At 42.0% G+C, this 24529-nt stretch overlaps 1 protein-coding gene across 3 annotated transcripts in view; it reads right to left on the bottom strand.

The window, feature by feature from the left end:
* The window catches only part of atrn (attractin), a 520815-nt gene that overhangs the window by 227303 nt on the left and 268983 nt on the right, over positions 1–24529 (bottom strand). For all 3 annotated transcript variants that reach the window (XM_069923525.1, XM_069923527.1, XM_069923526.1), the window contains exon 25: positions 12947–13008. In XM_069923525.1, coding sequence (XP_069779626.1) covers positions 12947–13008 — 62 coding nt within the window. The remainder of the gene's footprint in view (positions 1–12946; positions 13009–24529) is intronic.

Raw genomic sequence — 24529 nt, 5'->3', positions numbered from 1 at the left:
CAATGACAGTTTGCCAGTGGGAATCACATCTACTACAATGTCAGTTAGCCAGAGGGAATCACATCTACTACAATGACAGCTAGACAGTGGGAATCACATCGACTACAATGACAGTCAGACAGTGGGAATCACATCAACGACAATGTCAGTTAGCCAGTGGGAATCACATCTACTACAATGACAGTTAGCCAGTGGGAATCACATCTACTACAATGTCAGTTAGCCAGAGGGAATCACATCTACTACAATGACAGCTAGACAGTGGGAATCACATCGACTACAATGTAATTCAGCCAGTGGGAATCACATCTACTACAATGTCAGTTAGCCAGTGGGAATCGTATCTACTATAATGACAGTTAGCCAGTGGGAGTCACATCTTCTACAATGACAGCCAGTGGGAATCACATCTACTACAATGACAGTTAGAAAGTGGGAATCACATCTACTACAATGACAGTTAGAAAGTGGGAATCACATCTACTACAATGTCAGTTAGCCAGAGGGAATCACATCTACTACAATGACAGCTAGACAGTGGGAATCACATCGACTACAATGACAGCTAGACAGTGGGAATCATATCTACTACAATGTAATTCAGCCAGTGGGAATCACATCTACTACAATGTCAGTTAGCCAGTGGGAATCATATCTACTACAATGACAGTTAGCCAGTGGGAGTCACATCTACTACAATGACAGCCAGTGGGAATCACATCTACTACAATGACAGTGTGAAATTGGGAATCACATCTACTACAATGACAGTTAGAAAGTGGGAATCACATCTACTACAATGTAATTCAGCCAGTGGGAATCACATCTACTACAATGACAGCTAGACAGTGGAAATCATATCTACTACAAAGACAGTTAGAAAGTGGGAATCACATCTACTAAAATGTAATTCAGCCAGTGGGAATGACATCTACTACAATATCAGTTAGCCAGTGGGAATCACATCTACTACAATGACAGTTAGCCAGTGGGAATCACGTCTACTACAATGACAGCCAGTGGGAATCACATCTACTACAAAGACAGTTAAAAAGTGGGAATCACATCTACTACAATGACAGTTAGAGAGTGGGAATCACATCTACTACAATGACAGTTAGCCAGTGGGAATCACATCTACTACAATGACAGTTAGCCAGTGGGAATCACATCTACTACAATGACAGTTAGCCAGTAGGATTCACATCTACGACAATATCAGTTAGCCAGTGGGAATCACATCTACTACAATGTCAGTTAGACAGTGGGAATCACATCTACTACAATGTCAGTTAGCCAGTGGGAATCACATCTACTACAATGACAGCTAGACAGTGGGAATCACATCAACGACAATGTCAGTTAGCCAGTGGGAATCACATCTACTACAATGACAGTTAGCCAGTGGGAATCACATCTACTATAATGTCAGTTAGCCAGAGGGAATATAATCTATTACAATGACAGCTAGACAGTGGGAATCTCATTGACTACAATGACAGCCAGACAGTGAGAATCACATCAACGACAATGTATGTTAGCCAGTGAGAATCACATCTACTACAATGACAGTTAGCCAGTGGGAATCACATCTACTACAATGTCAGTTAGCCAGAGGGAATCACATCTACTACAATGACAGCTAGACAGTGGGAATCACATCGACTACAATGACAGCTAGACAGTGGGAATCATATCTACTACAATGTAATTCAGCCAGTGGGAATCACATCTACTACAATGTCAGTTAGCCAGTGGGAATCATATCTACTATAATGACAGTTAGCCAGTGGGAGTCACATCTACTACAATGACAGCCAGTGGGAATCACATCTACTACAATGACAGTTAGAAAGTGGGAATCACATCTACTACAATGACAGTTAGAAAGTGGGAATCACATCTACTACAATGACAGTTAGAAAGTGGGAATCACATCTACTACAATGTCAGTTAGAAAGTGGGAATCACATCTACTACAATGTAATTCAGCCAGTGGGAATCACATCTACTACAATGTCAGTTAGCAGTGTGAATCATATCTACTACAATGTCAGTTAGCCAGCAGGAATTACATCTACTACAATGACAGTTAGCCAGTGGGAATCACATCTACTACAATGACAGTTAGCCAGTGGGAATCACATCTATTACAATGACAGTTAGCCAGTGGGAATCACATCTACTACAATGACAGTTAGCCAGTGGGAATCACATCTATTACAATGACAGTTAGCCAGTGGGAATCACATCTATTACAATGACAGCTAACCAGTGGGAATCACATCTACTACAATGACAGTTAGCCAGTGGGAATCACATCTATTACAATGACAGCTAACCAGTGGGAATCACATCTACTACAATGACAGTTAGCCAGTGGGAATCTCATCTACTACAATGACATTTAGCCAGTGGGAATCACATCTATTACAATGACAGCTAGCCAGTGGGAATCACATCTATTACAATGACAGTTAGCCAGTAGGAATCACATCTATTACAATGACAGTTAGCCAGTGGGAATCACATCTATTACAATGACAGCTAACCGGTGGGAATTACATCTACTACAATGACAGTTAGCCAGTGGGAATCATATCTACTACAATGACAGCCAGTGGGAATCACATCTATTACAATGACAGTTAGCCAGTGGGAACCACATCTACTACAATGACAGCTAACTAGTGGGAATCACATCTACTACAATGACAATTAGCCAGTGGGCATCACATCTACTACAATGACAGTTAGCCAGTGGGAATTACATCTACTACAATGACAGTTCGCCAGACGGAATCACATCTACTTCAATGACAGTTAGCTAGTGGGAATCACATCTACTACAATGACAGTTAGCCAGTGGGAATCACATCTATTACAATGACAGTTAGCCAGACGGAATCACATCTACTTCAATGACAGTTAGCCAGTGGGAATCACATCTATTACAATGACAGTTAGCCAGTGGTTATCACATCTACTACAATAACAGTTAGCCAGTGGGAATCACATCTACTACAATGACAGCTAACTAGTGGGAATCACATCTACTACAATGACAGTTAGCCAGTGGGCATCACATCTACAACAATGACAGTTAGCCAGATGGAATCACATCTACTTCAATGACAATTAGCCAGTGGGCATCACATCTACAACAATGACAGTTAGCCAGACGGAATCACATCTACTTCAATGACAGTTAGCCAGACGGAATCACATCTACTACAATGACAGTTAGCCAGTGGGCATCACATCTACAACAATGACAGTTAGCCAGACGGAATCACATCTACTTCAATGACAGTTAGCCAGTGGGAATCACATCTACTACAATGACAGTTAGCCAGCAGGAATTACATCTACTACAATGACAGTTAGCCAGTGGGAATCACATCTACTACAATGACAGTTAGCCAGTGGGAATCACATCTATTACAATGACAGTTAGCCAGTGGGAATCACATCTATTACAATGACAGCTAGACAGTGGGAATCACATCGACTACAATGACAGCCAGACAGTGGGAATCACATCAACGACAATGTCAGTTAGCCAGTGGGAATCACATCTACTACAATGACAGTTAGCCAGTGGGAATCACATCGACTACAATGACAGCTAGACAGTGGGAATCACATCTACTACAATGACAGTTAGCCAATTGGAATCTCATCTACTACAATGTCAGTTAGCCAGTGGGAATTACATCTACTACAATGACAGTTAGCCAGTGGGAATCACATCTACTACAATGTAAGTTTGCCAGTGGGAATCACATCTACTACAATGACAGTTAGCCAGTGGTAATCACAACTACTACAGTGACAGGCATTTGTAACGGCAGCGTTCCACTGGTGCAGACCAGGGGCAATAGAGACACGGTGCTGCTCCGAAGAGTTCAACTGCCGGAGGTTCCGTACAAGCTTTAAATAGCCTGTTCATGGATCCTCCAAAGTTTTTCAGTAAAATCTTGCAACCATGGAGATCTGTGCCCAAGATGGCGGCACCTGTGCTGGGCAGTGGCCAAAAGAGCTTGCAGGCTGGCCCAGGGCAACTGCTGGTGCAGGGCTTCAGGAACAGGGAGAACACCGCTCTCCTCAGTTCAGAAGGAGAAGCAGAGGAGATGACCCTACAGGACAGTGGCCATGGCAGTGGACCAGTTAGGGTTCAATGGCTGAAGAACCCACGTAGGCCGTGAGCGATATGCAGTTTAAGGATCCACACAGGCTACGGACTGCTCGAGACTGTCTCATGGTAACCTGGTATTAGAACAAGGATTGGTGAGGTGCTGAGGGCAAGAAGGGCCACTGAAGGACCTCAGATGTTGAAGACTTCCTTAATGTGTCGGAGGTTTGGATATGGAGCCCAGGTTTCAACAGGCATCCATGTGGCTGCAATGGTGCCACATTGTAGCAAAGGTGCAAGGAACACGAATCCAAACACAAGGTGACTGAAGCAATTCTCTCTTATTTCTCTTTTTCTTAACTATAAAGGGCAGGGTTGCCGATATGGCTGCTCTGTCTGCCTCACGGCAAGCAGAAGGCAATTTCATGTGATATTACATGTTCTGCACTATTACATGACAATTAAGGAATTTTGAATCTTGCCAGCATTTTACAGGAACATGGCAGCAGCAAAGCATCGAATCAGGACTGCTTGGCTTGGAAATACAGTAGCTTCTTCCCACTGGCTGTGAGTTTGAAAAACTGTGGCTGCCCAGGTCTTCACTACAAAAATGTAATCAAGCGCGATCTCCAGTCATTCCATGCCAACCATACTGACTGGGAGGGCCTCGCAAAAAAAATTGCACTGCGTGGCGTTCCGTGATTTTCAGTGGCACATCACAATGTGCCAACAACTACAAAAAGTTCTGTGAGGGCAGAGGAGCCACAAGGCACCGTGTTCATCTTCGCTCGCGAAGGGATGGGCCATGATGATGATGACCAAGTAAATAGCACCAAAATATTTCAGAACATTTACTTTCAATCATATCTTTTGTGTATATATATGTGATTATTATGCGCTGTGTATTGTGTGTGTACTGTTGTTGGGTTGTATATGCACAGTCAGATGATAATAAACTATAACTTGAACTTGTAAAACTCTGCGACTTTGGGTCAACACATATAAATGTCTTACAGCAGCAGGAAAAGCATTTGCTTAAAATTTGCAAATAAATTACTATTCCTTCAGTGGAATTAAAGCAAATCCACCTCAACAGCACTGAAAAAGCCCCAGACTACTGCAGTTCAAGGATTATGGCTCACTTGTCATCTTCACAAATTTGAACACCAACATTCACAATCTGACAATGAAAACAAACTTTATTCTGGTTAATATTCTCTCATCCTGACTGTGTTGGGGGCAATTAAACTTTTTTTTAAATTTCTTATTTGAAAACCTTTTTTAGTTTAGGTTTAATTTAGATATATAGCACAATTACAGATGTTCTTCCCACGTTCATCACCTACGGCTCCTAGAACACTTCCATCAGCGCTGTCTCTGCTCCATCCTTAACATTCATTGGAGTGACTTCATCACCAACATTGAAGTACTCGAGATGGCAGACTCTGCAAGCATCAAATTCACGCTGCTGAAGACCCAACTGCACTGGGTGGGTCACATCTCCAGAATGAAGGACCATCGCCTTCCCAAGATCGTGTTCTATGGCGAGCTCTCCACTGGCCACTGAGACAGAGGTGCACCAAAGAGGTACAAGGACTGCTTAAAGAAATCTCTTGGTGCCTGCCCCATTGACCACCGCCAGTGGGCTGATCTCGCCTCCAACTGTGCATCTTGGCGCCTCACAGTTCGGCGGGCAGCAACCTCCTTTGAAGAAGACTGCAGAGCCCACCTCACTGACAAAAGACAAAGGAGGAAAAACTCAACACCCAACCCCAACCCACCAATTTTCCCCTGCAACCGCTGTAACCGTGCCTGCCTGTCCCGCATCGGACTTGTCAGTCACCAATGAGCCTGCAGCAGACGTGGACATTACCCCTCCATAAATCTTCGTCCGCGAAGCCAAGCCAAAGAAAGAAGAAGGCTTTATTTTCTAAATATTCATTTTTTTAAATTCGAACTGCATTTTAATTTTCTACCTCCCACAATCATAAAACATCAAATCGAATGATGTGCAGCACAATATTAAGTTCATGTGGAGAGGAAGGTTAGGAAAGTGGTTTGGCTCAACGCTCTTTCAGCGCCAGCAGGCCAACATTTACGGGAAGAAATCAATTATCAAAATCATAGATTTATACAATATGGAAACTGGATATTTGAAATTTATCCAATTTATACATCAAACAAATTCAACTTATATCACCAATTAAACATTTTTTCGAATCTAAAGAAAGTTTTATTTTCAAAATATGCTGTAAACAATCCTTAACACGAGACCAAGAACCTTATCACAAGACCATACTGAATATCAAAACGTACCTTTCTGACCATTACATCAAAATCACAAATCAGAAAGAATCAAATTATCTTTTTTTTGAACACTCTGGAGTTAAATATAATTGATGTATAAGATTATAAGTTACAAGTCTATACCGGACACTTATAATTTTTGTCACACTATCATTACTAATAGTTTTCCAATGATCTCTCTCCAAATCAACTCCCAAATCTTTCTCCCATTTTAGTCTTGATTTATGCAAATCAATTTTAGACATTTTCTATTGCAATAATTTATACATTTCAGAAATAAATCTTTTCTTCCTTCCGTCACAAACTATCATTTCAAATTTCGACTCTTTTGGAAGAAACAAATTCTTCCCAAAGGAATCATTTAATTTGATGATAACAAAAAAGAGTTTGAATTGGTATTTGATATTCAAATGAAAGAAGTCGGCTCAATTTGTGGCAATTATTTACTATTTTAATCCCTTTCTGATCCAAAATCTTAAGAAGGTAATTATTAACCATAAAAGGAAAAAAGTTTATTCTGAAACAAAGGAGTATATCTAGATATTTTACCTTGAGTACCAATTTCTTTATTTATCCCATCCCAAAGAGCTATCAAATGAGATAAAATTGGAGACTTATATGAACCTAACAATTTACCATTTATTCCCTTCCATCCTCACTAATTCTATTTAATTTTATATCTGCCCAAGTCAAAGGACTATCAAGATCAAACATTCTATTAATAAATTTTAACTGAGCGGCCTTATAGTAATTTAAAAAATGTTGAAGTTGTAATCCCCTTAATTCATATTTCCATGTTAACTTATGAGTAGAAAGTCTTTCCATTTCCATAAAAATTTCTTAACTACTATATTCAAATCTTTAAAAAATTTTTTAAGAATATTGCAAGGAATAGATTGAAAAAAATACTGAAGTCTAGGAAATACATTTATTTTTATACAATTCACTTTACCAACTAAAGTTATCTTTCCATTTAATTAAATCCTCTTTAATTACAGAAAATAATGGCAAATAATTTAAAGCATATAAATGATTTATAATGTCTATTTATTTTAATACCTCAATATTTAATTTGATCAGTCCATTTAAACTCCTTTACAAACAGAATAATCGGCTTCAGACAATGGCATAAGTTCATTTTTATTCCAATTCACTTTATACCCCAATAATTCTCCATATTTTTTTTAACTTTTCCTGTAAAACTTTTAACAACTCCTGTAGTTCCAATAAATAAATCAACACATCATCCGCAAATAAACTAATCTTAAATTCACTCAATCCTGTTTTAATACCTTTTATATCCCTTTCCTGCCTTATTAAGTTCAATCTATAATGCAAATAATGCTGGTGACAGAGGGCAACCCTGTCTAGTAGACTGGCATTAGCAGTGGCGAAGGAAGTTCATGGAAAGATCAGAGAGTACTTAGTTTGCAGAGATAGCATTCAGAATTAAGGTCCTATATTCTGTTGGAAAAGATAATGTATAATTAGAGAGATAAACATTATATTTTTAGGAAAATTTGGAGCACATATTTGGATTATTTTAATTGGAAAATTTGAAGATTTTGATCTGGATGTAGTGGGGTTCCCTCATTCCACGATGTATTAATTTTTTGTTTTGGTTTTCTCCTCTTTTTTTCTTTTCCTTTTCTTTCTATTTTAGGGGTTAATTGGGGTATGTGGGGTAAGAGATGGGAGGAGGGGATGTATTATTGTAAGGGTTAGGGGTGGATAGAAGAGTTTTTTTTAATATATCTATAACCATGTTAAATTTAAGGATATATTTGTATTATTGGTGTAATCATGGTTGCTTATATTTTAAATGTTAAAAAAAAAACATGGAAACAGGCCCTTTAGCCCATTTCATTTATACTGTAATGGATAAATATTGGGAGAATTTGGTAAGATTAGAGTAGGTTACATACATACACACATTTTGAAACAGATCTTATTTGAAAGATTTAAGAATTCATATTCAGTGAACTTTACAGAAACAATGGAGAGTGCTATGCACCTTTCACAAGCAGGTGCTAATTGAAATGATGTCATGAAATGAATAGACCATTGTTTGGATTGGAAAGAGGCTGATTGGTTGAATAACTACAAGGCGTCTGACCTTACTACAGAGTGCTCATAGAAAGGTCACTCCTGGGTTTTGTTTACCTAAGACAACAGCTTGACCAAGAAGAACTCCTGTGGTTTGCTGAAGAAGGTGGGTTTTTTTTTTGCAAGTGAGAGGGTCACATGGGCTTTCTAGCAGTTGGGAGAGAGAGAAGAGAGAGAGGTGAGACAAGTTCAACAAGTTCTCTCAGCTAGTGTGTGTGTGACACTGAAAGAGACTGAACAGTCACGGCTGAAACAAGCCAGGAAAAGCTGTTGGGCAACAGAAAGCTCCAGAGCAGTGGATGGCTGGAAGTGCTATATGTCTGATGTTTCTCTTGGAATAAGTGGAACAGAAAGGACCTCTGAGATAGCCTGATAGAAAGAGGTTATCATCTCGAGAACCTTGATGGGGCAAGTTTCATCAGCAAGACATTGAGGTGACTAATGGTGGTACCTCAGTTGTGGAAATCCTGGAATAAGAAATATCTCTCTACAAACCCTACGAGAACCTTCCCAAGTGGTAAACATTGATCTTTCAAGCACCAAAGCCTGGTGAACGTTATACATGTTAAATTCTGTGCACAGTATAAGAATTGCCTGCAACCAGAGAATTTGGAAGAAGGAGAAGTGAGATTGAACTGTGAACCAAAGAACTTTTCCTAAATTTACACACACATCATATATGTGCACTTAGAATTAGAAGGGGGTTAATTTGGGTTAGTTAAATAAATCTTTGGCTTGGCTTCGCGGACGAAGATTTATGGAGGGGGTAAAAGTCCACGTCAGCTGCAGGCTCGTTTGTGGCTGACAAGTCCGATGCGGGACAGGCAGACACGGTTGCAGCGGCTGCAGGGGAAAATTGGTTGGTTGGGGTTGGGTGTTGGGTTTTTCCTCCTTTGCCTTTTGTCAGTGAGGTGGGCTCTGCGGTCTTCTTCAAAGGAGGTTGCTGCCCGCCAAACTGTGAGGCGCCAAGATGCACGGTTTGAGGCGATATCAGCCCACTGGCGGTGGTCAATGTGGCAGGCACCAAGAGATTTCTTTAGGCAGTCCTTGTACCTTTTCTTTGGTGCATCGAGTTAAATAAATAGAGATAAGTTAAAGTTTGATTCTATTTTCATGTTTAAAGTTAATTAAAAACAAATTTTGTTTAAATAACCATTTGTCATGGTGAATATCTATTGCTGCTGGACTTGTAACAATACTTACTAATCACAGAGCACCTATAGCATAGGGAATATTTAAAGTGGTATGTGAGTGGAAAGAAAAAAGTTGAGAACCACTGGTTTAGGATTGTTGAGTAGGTTTAAAAATATAAGTCGGCATAACATCGTAGGTCGAAGGACCTGTGCTGTAATGTTCTATGTTGAAAGCCCTTATCGATGAAGGTAAGCATGCAAGGCATTCTTGTCACCACGCTATCTATATGCATCCCATTTTTCAGTGAACTATATACTTGTACTTGCTTTCTCTGTGTTCCAACACTTTCCAAGACTGTGGAAGCCAGACATGACCAGTTTAGCTTTCCCAAAATGCAGCACCTCCCATTTATCCAAATTAAATTCCATCTGCCATTGTCATTTTTACACATACACTATTTCATTGTTTATCGTGCATTTCACTCAATCTTAGCACAGAATTATGGTGTCTATTTGTGATTGCATCATGGAAGTCATATTGCTTTTTTAAATGCCAAATATCAATTGTAACCATACTTTAAAATGACTGTGAAATTCTTCTAATTGCTTTAACTTCCCAGTTACTTGGCTGTAAGTTCACAAAATAATTGAACTTTTGGCATCGTACACAGATTTCTACAACAAGCGCCTACCATCCCCAAACTGCAGTAGCTGAAACATTTTGAAGTTAATATCTTCATCCATCATCTTGCCTCACTATTCTACAAATGGCTTATCACCTCGAGCAATCTTCAGAACATTAGCCGATCATTTCTTGCACACATCAACAGATCACTGTGACCCATAAGTGCATTCATTTTAACACAAGAGGTTGTGAAGATGGAGGTGGTGCTTTGCCATCCTAATTTTTGAATAGGTAATTTTTACGGAGAAATATTGTAATCATGTTAAACTCTTGACAATGTTTATTCTGCAGAGTTAAAAACTTCTTAAACCTAGCTGTACTGAGAGAAGTCCAGCCAGAATTGGTATCATTTTAAATTGTTATCCCTAGTTCAATTACCAATAGTTTAAGTTTAAGTTTGCAAAATTAAGTGAGAAGGATTCTTCTGCGAGTTATCTCTATCATTCGTACAGCCATGTAAAGAGCACAATTACAGGCCATAGGATCACAATGAAAAGATCAATTAGCATCAAGCACGGCCACCACGTTAACAGTTATGGAGTTCATTCAGTGACCAATGACTGCAGGTTAGAAAACGTCCCCCAGTGGGATGGGGGAAGGAGAGAAGAGTGTGTGTCCAGGGTGTGATGGGTTCAGTTTGTTGGCTGCCTTTCCCAGGCAGCAGGAGATAAGGAGTCCATGGTTGGGAGGAAAGTTTACTTTTGTTCTTTGCTGCATTCACCACCTTGTGTAGCTTCCATCCAATCCAAGCAAAGCAGCTCCTACAGCACATATTAATGCATCCAGCAAGAATGCTCTCAATGGTGTACCTTTAGAAGTTGTTGACAAGCCAAACTTCATTAGTCTTCAAAGAAAGTTAAGGTATTGGTGCACTTTCATGGCTATCAGATCAACGTGTTTGCCCCAGGATCAGTCACTGGAGATGTTTATTCCAAAGAACTTGAAGTTATCTTCTCTGTCCACTTCAGCACCATTAATGTGGACAGGGGTGTGGACCCTGCCTGAAGTTAATTATCATCTTCATTTTATTTACACTGAGCACTTGGCACTAGGCCACTAGACTTTAATTTCCTTTCCTGCTGTCCATCTCATCGTCCCACTGCTGTGGTGTCGATGGTAAAGATGACAATGGAGTTGGAATGGAATTTAGTTCTACAATTGTTGGTGTGGAGGGAGTAGAGTAAGAGACTGAGTACACATCCTTAAAAGCGCCATAGACATTGCTATGGTAATGAAAGCAGAGCTGTAGCTTGTCCTTGTCATTCAGTTGTTCCATGGCCAAGTGGAGAACGAGGGAGATAGTGTTTGTTCTGGATCTGTTTTACCCGTAGATTATATAGGGGGTATAAATTTTCTAGAATTTCATGTCAACATCAATGTATATGATTAAGCAGAATGAAGATATTAAGTTTAACTATGGGGCACAACTTCATAATGTGAGGCAAATATTTGGACTCTAATTTATGAGTTAACATGGATTTCTAAAAATATTTTTTTCCATACATCTAATGAAGACTGTAAAGTACAAACTTAGGCGTCTCAATCTGGGGCAAGGAAGAGGATGGTGAGGTGAGGGAGAGCAAGCCATCCCAAGAAGTGAAACAAGAAAGTCTGCAGACACTGTGATTGTAGTAAATACACAAAAGTGCTGGAGTTTATCAGCAGGTTCCATGGCATCCATAGGAGACAAAGATTTAGAACCAATGTTTCAGGCCTGAGCCCTTTGTCAAGGTATGAGCTAAAAGCAGGCAGATAACTGAGTAAAAAAAAGTTGGGGGAGGAGGGAAGAAGTGGAAGGGGAACAGTACAGGTCAACAGCCAAGAGGCCACATTAAGCTTGTGAGTTGGAGGCAAGACAATAATGCCATAAACTTTATTGAACATTTTTAATCATTTGGAGGATTTGGGAGGGGTTACCAAGGTTCTATGAAGGGGGTGTATTTAAAAAAATTGCAAACTTTTGAATCACTGCACATATCATGAGAAACAAGCAAAATACATTGACCATCTGGCATCTGTTTTTGACAACTCTGCTTCAAACCCATGACACAGATTATTGACAATGGTGCAAGCCTGTACTTTTCCACCCTATAATACTGGACTTTTAGTAAGACACAAAAGTCTGCAGACACTGTGATTGCAGTAAAAAGCACAACGCTGGAGAAACTCAGCAGGTCAAACAGCAAAGAGAAAGATAAATAATCAATGTTTCAGGCTTGAGCCCTTCATCAAGGTAAGACTTAACATCTTAGCCATTCACTGTTACAGTACCAAAAATGTGACAGCTATGCCAAAATAAATCCCAGTGCCACTCACAGGAGTCACAGGTATATGCTGGTGCAATTTTGAAAAGGAATAATACTAAAATATTTTCTAAATATTGATGCTGATATCACCCAATTTATGTTTGCTGTTAATGGAAACTCCTAAGTTTTTGATGGAATATATACACCACTGAAATGACAGCTATTTGTCCAAGCTTTAAAAGATCCGCAAATAAATTCATCAAATGAATTGATTATAAACAGATTTTTTTTTTAAATCAGCAATGCTGTTTTCCTAAAGGATCAAAATACCAACCTGAAAAATGTCACAAAGAATTGCACAAGGTCCATGAAGTTGCTATGTTGGGAGAAGGCGATCTGTGAATAAAAAAGAGCATGTTTTAACCTTAAAACCCAAACAACAAAAATAAATACATAAAAACTAAATAAATCACTGCCATCAAGAGATACAACAGAGAAACATGCCCATGTCCACAGTGACCATCAACCACCATCTCCACTTCTTCTTCTTCTTTGGCTTGGCTTCACGGACGAAGATTTATGGAGGGGGTACATCATTAAATCCCTTCTTTATTCTCCCCACTTTCTCCTTAACAACCGACTGCCCTCACATTCTACAACGCACCGACACACTGGAGGCCATTAGCAGTGACCAGTTCACCTACCAATATGCACGTCTTTGGAATGTGAAAAGAAACTGGAACATCCAAAGAAAACCCAGCCAGCCACAAGGGCAAGCTCAATTCAGACAGTAACAGAGGTCAGGACTGAACCCAGTTTCTTCTGCTGCGTGGCAACAGCTTTAGTTGCTGCACCACATCACCTTTCATGATATTGAACATGATAAGTCATGTAAATAAATTATGGATATAATAGCATTCAGTGTCCTTTAACTGAGTAAAAACAGACTCCACCATAACATAATTAGACTCCATGTTAGATTAGGACATTTTTAGCTATATTATGCTCTGTACTGAGCTAAGATGAAAGTGCAAGTTCAATGAATCTGCCTTATTACATAAAAAGGAGATGCAACTAATCAACACTTCTCACACTTCTGAGGCTGCTCCTTTTAATTTAATTTACAGCAAGGTAACAGGCCCCTCTGCCCAACGAGATTGCTCTGCCCAAACACTGCAAATAGCCTACAACCCCCATACGACTTGAAGGATGGGAGGAAACCAAGCACCCAGAAGAGACCCACACAGACAAGGGGAGAATGTACAAACTCCTTAAAGCAGGGTTCAAACCTGGGTCACTGGCATTGTAATAGAGCTGCGCTAACTGCTACCCTAACCACGCCACCATTCGCTCCATGCAAAGTCAAGTGAACTTAAAAAAATAAACCCCACAGCATCATAATAATGGCACAATGAATGTAGAGAAAGACGTGTCTGAGTATTATATATTATAAATACTTTATTCATAATGTATCACACCATAAAATCTAAATAAAAAATATTTTGGGAAAAAAAATATTATCCTGAGATCAAACGTTTGATTAATGGATATCATTTTATACTTTGAAAATTATTTTCAGCATTAAAAATGGGTCAGAGTTACCGTTAGCCACCCTTTCCCCTTTTATACACTTAGATTCCATTTTTGCCTAAAGAGATGAACTACCTGTGGTTTTGAGATACTTCACTTTGAATCATAAATTCCAAGAGGCCATTCCACCCATTTGTAACTGATTTCGACTCCCCAGGATAGCTACTCTTTCATCACAATGTCCCTCCTTTCCTCCTAAAAATATATTTGTTCAAACAAGTAGAATGTGATTCAACTTTGAACCAAACGCATTAAAATGTTATTATTTCCTGTTGCTGATTGGATGCACAAAGTAATAATTAAGAAAATTTACATCACATTATTGCAGTTGAAGAAACATTTCTAAACATAAATACCATCCAAGATTTGGCATTTAAAGGATTAAAAAAGATCCCCCATTCCTAATGACCCTGGTTAAAATAAGCAGATGAAAACGGGGAAGCCCATTTCAATGAGGAAAAAGCCCCAGTGCTTTAAAATAAACCTACTAAAGAAATAGACAGAAGCCTTACCTCACAAACATCCACTACTGCACTGCTTTACAACAAATTAATTTTAATTCTGTTGGAAAATACAACCCTCCATTTGTTGTACAACCTTTCCAACAAATCAAATCCTAAATATCAAGTAACTCACACCCAGGGTAGCAGGAGGATATAAAATGCTGAAGATTATTACGGAATTCCATTGACAAACACTGAAAATATTTTTTTAAATATTGAGAAACTTGCATAGAGAACACAGACATTCTACAAAATTACTTGCCATGGGAACAGCTAGAAAAACCAACAATTTGTAGCATTCGCGCTCCGTGGATGTGGGGGACGAGAAGATCACCAAAGCCTTGAAGTCGAGACTGGTTTATTGCACTGGCTGTTGCGTTTATATAGGCCCCCAGGCGCTAACATCTGGGCACTGCGTTCCCGCCACAGTTCAATCTTCCTGTCATGTGGGAGGTCACGTGGGACAATGGTCGGTGTCACCCCCCCCCCCCCCCCCAGGTCCGCGCAGTTGCCACGTTCATCGGACATTTTGTGGGCCGTCCGCGTCTCTGTGCACAGGCGACTACTAATTATTTCTTTTCTTTCAGGCATAGCACCATAAGATATTTCCATACCACCATATTTCCATAGCATCATTGGCCTATGAGTCCACTCTGCCATTCCATCATGAGTTGATTCATTCTCCTACTCAGCCCCACTCCCTTGCCTTCTCCCCATAACCTTTGATATTCTGACTATTCAGACGCTTATCAAACTCTGTCTTAAATATACCCAATGACCTCCTCTCCATAGCCACCCATGGTAGCAAATTCCAGAGGTTAACCACTCTCTGGCTAAAGAAATTCCTTCACAAGCCTCTCTGTTTTAAATAGGCACCCTTCAAACTTGAAGTTATGCCCTCTTGTCCTCGACTTCCATGCGATGGGAAACAACTTAGCCATATCTACTCTGTCCAGGCCTTTCAACGTTCAAAATGCTTCTATGAGGTCCCCCCTCAGTCTTCTGAACTCCAAGGAGTACAGTCAACAAGCCATCAAAAGTTCCTCCTATGCTAATCCCTTCATTCCAGGAATCATTTTTCTGAATCTTCCCTGAACCTTCATGAATGGCAGAACTGGCATATCAATATTCCAGGGTGCAGAACTTTCAAGATGAAGGCAGGCAAATGAGACTATCTTGGGTTGGCAACTTGGTTGGGTCAAAGAGCCTGCTTCTCTTCTGTAAAAATCTGTGATGCTAACTGTTCAATTCCGACTGCTATCGACGATCTCTAATTCCCACTGATAATTGGGAGTGGCTATTTAGTAAATCCCAGCAAAGTGATCATCCCCTAGTTTCTGTTCCACTCATATAGTCCATTGGATGATTCCCAGGAATATCTTTTTTACTGAGTCTGCCATGATGTTCTTCCTAAAGAATCAGAATTTGTCATGAACATGTCATAAAATTTGTCGTTTTGCGGCAACATTACAAGTGCAAACATTGGTATAAATTACATTTTAAAAATAAATTAATGCAAAAGAGGAAATGAAGTAGTATCTGTGGTTCATTGTCCATTTAGAAATCTGATGGTCAAAAGGAAGAATCTGTTTTTGTACTGTTCGTCGTTTGTCTTCAAGTTCCTACGTCTCCTTACTGATGGTAACAATGTGAAGAGGGCATGGGTTGGGTAGTGGGAGTCTTTGAGGATGGAGACTGCTTTTATTAGACACTGCCTCTTGTAGATGTCCTTGATGGATTGAAGACTGATAAACATGATGGCACTGGCTGAGTTCACAACTCTGCAGTCTTTTCCTGTCCTGTGCACTGGCACCTCCAAACCTGACAGTGATGTAACCAGTCAGATGACTCTCCAGAGTACACCTGTAGAAATTTGTGAGTCCTTGGTGACGTACTAAATCTCCTCAAATTCTTCATGAAATATAGCCACTGGCGTGCCATGATTGCATTGACATAGAGGCCCCAGGATAGATCTAGATGTTGATATCCATGAATTTGAAGTTCTTGTCCCTTTCCACTACTGATCCCTTGATGAGGACTGGTTTGTGTTCTTATTTCCCCTCCCTAAGTCCACAATCAGTTCCTTAGTTTTGTTTAAAATTATAAAAGGAATAGATAAGGTAGAGACAGGAAAATTGTTTTTACTGGTAAGTGAGATCAGAATTAAGGGACACAGCCGCAAGATTTAAGATGAAGATTAGGAAAAACCGTTTTTCCCAGAGAGTAGTGAATCTGTGGAATTCATTAAACATATTTAAGGTTCAGTTAGATATGGGGAAAAGGCTATTATATGGATTTGAGTCAATGATCAGATCAGCCAAGATCTTACTGAATGGCGGAGGAGGCTCGACAGGCCGTGTGGCCTACTCCTGCTCCTATTTCTTGTTCTTATGTTCTCAGGGAATTGTGGTCACTCTCACCAAAGTGCTCCCCCTCCGAGAGGTCCGCCACCTGACCAGGTTCATTACCCAGAATTAGATCCAGTATGGCCTTTCCTCTCATCAGCTGGTCCGCATACTATATCAGGAATCCTTTTTGAACACACCTTACAAATTCAGTTCCATCTATCCCTCTTCCAGTCAGGAAGTACCAGTCAATATTTTCCTGAATTTCCTGTACCATTTCAAAACCTGCCTGCTTCTCTCTCCTCAGTGCATTGAGTGCTATTTGGAGGCCGACAGACTACTCCTAGTAAAGTGATTGCTCCCTTCCTATTTCTGACTTGCACCCACACCGTCTCAGTAGACACTCCCTCAGCAGCGGCTTCCCTTTCTATAGCCGGGATACCAGTAATACTACTTCCACCCACCCTTTTACCTCCCATCCTATTCCTTTTAAAACACCTAAGCCCTGGTACCTACATCAGCCAATCCAGCCCATCCTCTAGCCAAGTCTCTGTAACAGCCACAAGATCATAGTTCCATTCAGAGCCAGCTCTTCAGCGCTTGACGTCCTGCTTTGCGGAAACTGCCAAAATGTTTGGCCTGGAAGTCAGCCTGAAGAAAACTGAGGTCCTCCATCAGCCAGCTCCCCACCATGACTACCAGCCCCCCCACATCTCCATCGGGCACACAAAACTCAAAACGGTCAACCAGTTTACCTATCTCAGCTGCACCATTTCATCAGATGCAAGGATCGACAATGAGATAGACAACAGACTCGCCAAGGCAAATAGCGCCTTTGGAAGACTACACAAAAGAGTCTGGAAAAACAACCAACTGAAAAACCTCACAAAGATAAGCGTATACAGAGCCGTTGTCATACCAACACTCCTGTTCGGCTCCGAATCATGGGTCCTCTACCGGCACCACCTACGGCTCCTAGAACGCTTCCACCAGCGTTGTCTCCGCTCCATCCTCAACATCCATTGGAGCGCTTTCATCCCTAACGTCGAAGTACTCGAGATGGCAGAGGTCGACAGCATCGAGTCCACGCTGCTGAAGATCCAGCTACGCTGGATGGGTCACGTCTCCAGAATGGAGGACCATCGCCTTCCCAAGATCGTGTTATATGGCGAGCTCTCCACTGGCCACCGTGACAGAGGTGCACCAAAGAAAAGGTACAAGGACTGCCTAAAGAAATCTCTTGGTGCCTGCCACATTGACCACCGCCAGTGGGCTGATAACGCCTCAAACCGTGCATCTTGGCGCCTCACAGTTTGGCGGGCAGCAACCTCCTTTGAAGAAGACCGCAGAGCCCCCCTCACTGACAAAAGGCAAAGGAGGAAAACCCAACACCCAACCCCAACCAACCAATTTTCCCCTGCAACCGCTGCAACCGTGTCTGCCTGTCCCGCATCGGACTTGTCAGCCACAAACGAGCCTGCAGCTGACGTGGACTTTTTACCCCCTCCATAAATCTTCGTCCGCGAAGCCAAGCCAAAGAGTTCCACAGATTGATCCATGCTCTAAGTTCATCCCCTTTATTCCTAATATATCTAGCGTTGAAGTTGACACATTTCAAACCTTCTGACTGACTTCCTTTTATATTTTGTTACCCACCTGTCCTTTCTCACAAACTCAGAACACATTGCATCATGTTTTTGACCTGCTGTCCTATTCTCTGCACTCTCGTTCTGGTTCCCACACCCACTGCCAAACTCTTCTGCCTAAAGATTGCAGTAAGAATCAGAATTTATTCTCATATGTCATGAAATTTGTTGTTTAGTGGCAGCAAGCATTTATATCAACCACCTTACAAAATAAATTTATAATTAGTGCAAGAAAAACTCAAAGACAACATCAGGGCAGCATCTTTGATTCATTGTTCATTCAGGAATCTGATGGCAGAGGGGAAGAAGCCGTCCTTGCGTCGCTGAGTGGTCATCTTCAGTTCTTGACCTTTTTCCCGATGGTAGAGCAGAGTGAAAGGGGCATGGTCTGGGTGGTGAGGGACCTTGACGATTGAGGCTTCTTTTTTAAGACACCACCTCTTGTAGATGTCCTCGGTGCAGTGAAGTCTGGTGCCCATGATGTTGCAGGCTGAGTTAACCTTCTAGAGTTTTTCTCTTGTCCTAAACATGGGCACTCCTATACCAGATAGTGATGCAACCAGCCAGAATGCTCTCCATGGTACACCTGTGGAAGTTTCCGAGACTCTTCGGTGACATACCATATCTCCTCAGACCCTTTACAAAAAAGAAATCGTGACCAGGGTGATGGGGATCCTTTGCGATGTTGGCTGCCTCCTTGAGATGTTTTCGATGGATGAGAGGTCTGTGACCTCTCTTGCTCTTGCTTTTGCAGGCTCAATGGGCCGATGGCCCACTTCTATTCCTTTATCTTGTGATCTTTTCAACCTTCTGTCTAATTCCCTATATTTACAATGCAGGACTTCATCCCCTTTTCCACCAATGATGTTGATGCCAATGTATCAAACAACTTCTGGCTCCTCCCCCTTGAGAATGTTCCACATCCGCTAAGAGACATCGCAGGGTGCAACATTCTCAATTCACAGCCACAGAATCCCTTACCTGCTGACTCTCTTCTCACCATAATTCTCCATGTCTCTACCTATCCCTGCTGTGCATCAGAGCCAGCTGTTGTGGCACAGACCTGGTTATTGCTGCTGCCCTCCTTTGAAAGCCCATTCCCCCAAAAGTATCCAAAATTATATACTGAGGGGAATGGTCATAGGGGAATCCAGCACTCCCTCCCTCTGCTCCACACCTTTCATGATAGACACCTGACAACATGTTCCCTGTACCTTCAGCAATAACAACCTCATCAGTCTCCAGTCTATGTTGCTCTCTGCAGTATAGATGCTTCTAAGTAAATCCAACTGCAACTTCAGCCACTCAATGTGGTGTCAGGAGCTGAGCTGGACATACCTCCCATGTGATTGCTTAGCTAAACCACTTGGTCAGCATGAAGGACCTGGTCCTGTGCTGTAAAACTCTATGACTCTATGTATAGTGACCAGCAATACTGAGAGTCACCATGATCTGCAATATCTTGTTTTTGCAGCATATGATTTTAGACCATCGAGGCTGCAAAATGAAAGATCTTATCTTGCCACCGTGCAGACCCCATGCTGAAACCTCAAGGCTAAGCCTCAAGGGTACCCACCAAAATGGGCTCTGCACTTCAAATGACCTCACTTTTACATGCTGCTACTAACAAAAACATGACTGAAACTGACACGCTTTTTTAAATTGCTCTCTGCTCTTCCCATTCTCAGTTTCTGGTAAGGAAATAAAATACTTGTTCAATTAATGAGACATATCTTTGACTTGAATGATGAAAAATTACCAGTTTATCTCATGTCTTTAAAGCTATTTTCCAAATCTACTTTTACCAATAAAGGGAATGGCTGGTGAAAGATGGAAAATAGCCTGGGGCATAGTTTGGATGCTGTTGTTATCTGCATGGAGTAATATCTATAAGAGTGTAACAGAAAAAGCTTAGTCCTTAATGGAGGTAAACAATTAATGGAGTGGACACATTCCAATTCGCCTTACTGTTTAATTTCCTCACCTCCAGACTACAATCAGTGACGATTGGTAAGAACATCTCCTCCACAATCTCCATCAGTACCAGAGCATCACAGGGCTGCGTTCGTAGCCCCCTGCTCTATTTTCTTCACACCTATGAATATGATAGCAACACCATCTACAAATTTGCCGATGATACCATAGTAGTGGGCTATATAAAGGAAGGTGAAGAGTCATCATTCAGGAGGGAGATTGAAAACCTGGCTGAAAGGTGCACCAACAACAACTTTGCACTCAATGTCATTCAAACTAAGGAGCTGATTGTTGACTTCAGGAAGGCAAAACCAGAGGTGTATGATCCAGTGATCATTGGGAGATCAGAGTTTTTGGGAGTCACTATTTCAGAGGAGCTTTCCTAGACCCAATACACCAATGGCACCATGAAGAAAGCACGTCAGCGCCTCTACTTCCTCAGGAGTTTGTGGAGGTTTAGCATGACATCGGAAATGGTGGCAAATTCCTACAGAGAAAGGTGGAAAGTGTGATGATTGGCTGCATCATGGTCTGGTGTGGGGACACAAATACCCCTGAGTGTAAAGACCTCCAAAAGGTAGCAGACACAGCCTCGGACATCACAGACAAAACAATCCCCACTACTGAGAACACCTACAGGGAATGCTGCTGTCAAGAGAGCAGCAGCTATCATCAAGGATACATTCCTCCCAGCACACACTCTGTTCTCGCTACTACCATCAGGAAAAAGGTCTAGGTGTCACAAGACTCGCACCATCAGGTTCAGGAACAGCTGCTCCCCCTCCACCATCAGACTCCTCGACAACAAACTCAATCAAGGTCTCATTTAAGGACTCAATTTGTGCACTTTATTGATTTTTTTAAATTCTGTTTTCCACAGTTTGTTTATATTTGTTATCTGTTTACCGTTCTTTATTTGTTCACATGTGTTCGCTGTGTAATTTTTTTTGCACTACAGGTGCCTAATCTTTTATCTAGGATCGTTGGGACCAGACATCTGCTGTTGCTCGGAACCTTCCGGATTTCAGAATCATTTTAAAATGGTGGTCCCTTTAAACAAATGTGATGTTTTAAAATTGCACAAAACACGGGGCACAGGGATGTTAAATGAATTTATATAAATAAAGACCATAATATCACTAGCATGTTTGTTTTTATTTTAAAGTAAAACTTCAAAATAAAAGTGGCTTAGACACCTTTCCCTGCCATCCTTCAGTGGAAAGGTGACTCTTGGCCCCGAGCATAGAGTTCACTCACAGAGGTGGCTGGCAGCTGGCTCTTACCGACAATCCCCCATGCAGCTGGAACCACTTTGGTGCTGGCAGTGAGTGAAAATAGGCCTCGGCAGCAATGCACCCCTGTTGCTTGTCAGCAGTTAGACAGGGGGGGGAGGGTGTTAGGGGGAGAGGTGGGCGACTGATGGATGGAGGCAGGCAACTGACGGACGACCAGAGGCGGGGGCAACAAACAGGCGACTGATGAACGGCCAGGGATGGGCGCAACCAATGGGCGGCCAGGGATGGGCGCAACCAATGGGCGGCCAGGGGTGGGTGACCGACAGATGGCTGGAGGCGGGGTAGGGGAGCAACTGACGGACAGACAGTGGGTGGGGAGGGGTGGGACTAGGAGCGAGGCGGTCGTTACCGAAAAAGTGCTGGTTTTTGGAGGTTGCCAGTGTTCGGAATCCTGGATAAAAGGTTAGGCGCTTGTACCAATATGTGATAATTTTGCCTCACCTGCAGAAAATAGAATCTCAGGGTTGTATGGGATGTCAAGTATGTACTCTGACAACAAATCTGAAATCTGAAGAACATTTGCAGATGCAGGTGCAGTCCATCAAAGTTTTGGAGAAACTCAGCAAGTCATGCTGCGTCCATGGGAAGAACAAGTCATTCGGAACCTCTGAAGAAGGGCGTAGGCCCGAAACATCAACTGTCTTTTACATTCTATGAATGCTGCATGACCTGCTGAGTTTCTCCAGCACTTTTGTGTCCACTTAAATGTCATTTAACCACACTGCTGATTGGGCTTTCTGCCAATATTGGCTCATTAAAATGCATAGCAGCAAACGAAACCCACCAGTCGTGTGTCCAACTGCTTTACTCAACTCTAATGCGCGTTTTCTTTTTCTTCACAAAGATCTGTCTGAAAATGACATCATCCCTAACGTTTGACAGCAAGCCCAGTACTCCAGGGATTCCTGTTCTTGCCGACTCAAACCTCTGTGAACTGGTTCATTGTTTAGCGTGGCTCAGCCTGCTAATAGGATGACCCCCTCCACACTCACAACCACGTTAGAAGGTGATGATCCCATTGTATACACCCCGCCCGCCTGTTTAGGTGGGCAACCTCTCCGTGGTGGGCATGCAACCATCACTGGTTGCTGCACGACCATGTGTGCTGGCTTGAGGCAGTCAATTGTGTATGTCTCTTGCCTGCCTCCCATGTCCATTACACACGCTAAACCATCATGCCAAATCACTCTGAGTGGACCCTTTTACGGGCACTGAAGAGGAGGTTGATGCATGCCATTTTGTATGAATACATAGTCACACACCTTGGGATCTAAGAAATGGTTGCACCATGCCTTGAGATAGGAACAGGTCCCAACATTCTCATGCAGCCATGTTAAGAGTGCCGTTATAGCAGCGCTATGGTGCCACTACAACTCTCAGGAGACCTCAACAAGGATGAATCTGTCAATCCTCTTGCCGCTGATACGAACTCCCCTGGAACAGTGAGCGGCGTGCCATACACGAGCTCAGCAGAAGATGTGGCCAGATCATCTTTTGGTGCTGAACGAATGCCCAGCATCACCCAAGGCAACTCATCCATCCAATCAGGGCCTTTGAGGCGTGCCATCAAGGACGACTTCAAATGTTGGCGGAATCACTCCACAAAGCCATTGGATTGTGGATGGTAGGCCATGGTGTTATGCAACTGTGTGATGAGTAGCCGTGCTAATACCATCCACAACGTTGAGTGAATTGTGCCCCCTGTCTGAGGTTATGTCCAAAGGTAACCCGAAACAAGCAACCCAGTTCGCAATTAACCATCTCACACACAACGTGATGGAGGTGTATGAGAGTGGGACAGCTCTGGCCACCTCGTAAACCTATCGCCCATTGTCAGAAGGTACCTGGCACCTCGCGATGGTGACAGTGGTTCCATGATGCCTAAGTGTACGTGGTCAAAACGCCTGTGTATTAGGGGAAAAGATTGGAGCGGTGCTTTTACATGCCACTGTTTTTTTGCGGTCCGACATTGTACACAAGTTTTGGCCCAGTGTGCAACCTATTTCCATAGGCCGTGCATACAAATTTTCCTGCTACCAGTTGCAAGGTGACTTGAATAGAAGGTTGCGCCAGGCCATGATTCGCATCAAATACTCAGCATCTCCAAGCAACAGGTATAATTGGTTGGGGTTGCCCTGTGGATACATCGCATCTGTTGAAGGTCCAAATCTCAAGTCCTCCAGCTTAAGACTGGATACTGCAATACAGTGGTCAGTGTGTCATCATCCTCCTGCTGTACTGCCGTGAGAGTTGCATAGTCTATACCCAGAGACCTCAAGTGAACTGAATGGACTGATGTGTGGGATAACGGATCTGCCACGCAATTCTTTTTCCCCACAATATGCCAAATGGATGTGGTATACTCTGAAATAAAAGAGAGGTTTCTGTTGCCTTGCCGACCATGGGTCTGAAACCTTAGCAAAGGAAAACATCAGGGGCTTGTGGTCTTTGAAGAAAGTACATGAAATGGCAGATGGCCAGGTAAAGCTCCCTCTCAAATGCACTGTGCTTTTGCTTGAGAGGTTTCAAGTGCTTGCTGATAAAGGCCAACGGCTTTCAATTTC

The sequence above is a fragment of the Narcine bancroftii genome, chromosome 3 (genome assembly GCF_036971445.1).
Source record: "Narcine bancroftii isolate sNarBan1 chromosome 3, sNarBan1.hap1, whole genome shotgun sequence".
NCBI lineage: Eukaryota > Metazoa > Chordata > Chondrichthyes > Torpediniformes > Narcinidae > Narcine > Narcine bancroftii.
This window is presented reverse-complemented; position numbering and strand designations above follow the sequence as displayed.